At 52.0% G+C, this 1,896-nt stretch overlaps 1 protein-coding gene across 1 annotated transcript in view; it reads left to right on the forward strand.

Moving 5' to 3' along the window:
• POLA2 (polymerase (DNA directed), alpha 2, accessory subunit) overlaps nt 1-1,896 on the forward strand; it is a gene marked incomplete at its 5' end in the record, with an annotated part of 7,689 nt that overhangs the window by 3,079 nt on the left and 2,714 nt on the right. The window contains 3 exons of the mRNA XM_010016994.1: nt 760-798; nt 913-986; nt 1,722-1,830. Of these exons, the coding sequence (XP_010015296.1) occupies nt 760-798; nt 913-986; nt 1,722-1,830 (222 nt within the window). The remainder of the gene's footprint in view (nt 1-759; nt 799-912; nt 987-1,721; nt 1,831-1,896) is intronic.

Below are 1,896 nucleotides of genomic sequence, written 5' to 3' on the forward strand. Positions count from 1 at the left end.
CCTAGTGGTACCAAAAACCCCAGGTTTCACCCTAAAGTGACCAAAACCTCCCAGTTTTCACCCTAAAGGGACCAAAACCCCCCAATTTTCACCCTAAAGTGACCAAAACCCCTCAATTTCCACCCTAAAGTGACCAAAACACACGTTTTTCACCCTAAAGAAGCAAACCCACCTCATTGTCACCCTAAAGTGACCAGAAAACCCAGAGTTTTCACTCTAAAGTGACCAAACCCCCCCAATTTTCACCCTAAAGTGACCAAAACCCCCCAATTTTCACCCTAAAGGGACCAAAACCCCCAATTTTCACTCTAAAGGGACCAAAACACCCAGTTTTCTTTCTAAAGTGACCAACCCCCCCAATTTTCACCCTAAAGTGACCAAAACCCCCCAATTTTCACCCTAAAGAGACCAAAACCCCCAGTTTTCACCCTAAAGTGACCAAAAAAAACCCCATTTCTCACCCCAAGTGACCAAAACCCCCCAGTTTTCCCCCTAAAGTGCCCAACCCCCCCATTTTTTCACCCTAAAGTGACCAACCCCCCTGTTGTTAAGAGCAAATTTGCCTCTTTGGGCACCTCGTGATCCAACACTTGAGCTACTCCTTGGGAAAACCACGTTTCTCTCATCCCTCTTCCCATCCAGACTCAATTTTCCCTGAATCCTTTGGGATTACGGGAAGAAACTGGAGTTAAAATCACAAAACCCAGCGTTGGGTCCCCACTTGTTGGGATTTTCCCCATTTTCACTGTTTCTTTACAGTTTGGGCCGTTCCTGGATGCCAAACACGAGCAAGTGGAGGTGAGGGAGGATTTGGGGGTCCCATTGGCTTCACCCTTTGGGGGTGTCCCCCACGTACACCCCAAAAGACAATGGAATTGGGCAAATCCCATTGTTTTTCCCCCCAACTCCCAGAACTGCCAACTCCTGGGGTCTTTCTCTGACATCTTCAAGCTCTGCCTGAAGATGATCATCGAAGGAACGAGAAGGTAGGGACATTCCCATGGGATTAGGGGACAAAAGAGTGGGTCTGGGGACAAATCCAAGGGGAAAAAGACCCGGGAATGGTTGGTGACAGTGTTGTCCCTGTGGTGTGAGGGACAGCACGGAGGAGGACCAAGGAGGCAACAACACGGCTTAACGCCGGGTGACATGTGCTGAGGGGGGGGGGACACCCCAAAACATCTCGTGTCAGCCTCGAAAACACCTCCCGTCACCCCTAAAACACCTCTTCATGCCCCCCAAACACCTCCCGTCACCCCCAAAACACTTCCCATCACCCCTCAAAACACCTCCCGTCACCCCCCAAACACCTTCCATCACCCCCAAAACACCTCTTCATGCCCCCAGAACACCTCCCATCACCCCCAAAACACCTCCCATCACCCCTAAAACACCTCCTGTCACCCCCAAAACACCTCTTCATGCCCCCAAAACATCTCCCGTCACCCCCAAAACACCTCTTCATGACCCCAGAACACCTCCTGTCACCCCCAAAACACCCAAACCCACCTCATTATGCTCCAGAACACCTCGTGTCATCCCAAACCACCTCGTTATACCCCAAACCACTCCTCCCACAGCACCTGAGCATGATCGGAGGGGGGGATTTCAACCACTTTTGGGTCTTTTTCCCTGCTGGAATTGCCCCGGAGGGGCTGGATTTGAGGCTGTTCCTCTGCCTGTTGAGGAATTGCCTGTTCTTGTCCCTGTTCCTCCGGCAGCGCGGGCTCCCAGCTCGTGTTCGTGCCCTCGGCACGTGATGTCCACCACGACTACATCTACCCCCAGCCCCCATTCTGCTGCCCGGAGCTGCCCAAGGAGGACAAGCAGGTACCAACCCTCAGCTCCCCCATTCCCAGGTTCTTATCCCAAAAAAAACCCTAGTTTTCCATCAAA

This window comes from Nestor notabilis, unplaced genomic scaffold (genome assembly GCF_000696875.1).
Source record: "Nestor notabilis isolate BGI_N333 unplaced genomic scaffold, ASM69687v1 scaffold25850, whole genome shotgun sequence".
NCBI classification, from domain to species: Eukaryota; Metazoa; Chordata; class Aves; order Psittaciformes; family Psittacidae; genus Nestor; species Nestor notabilis.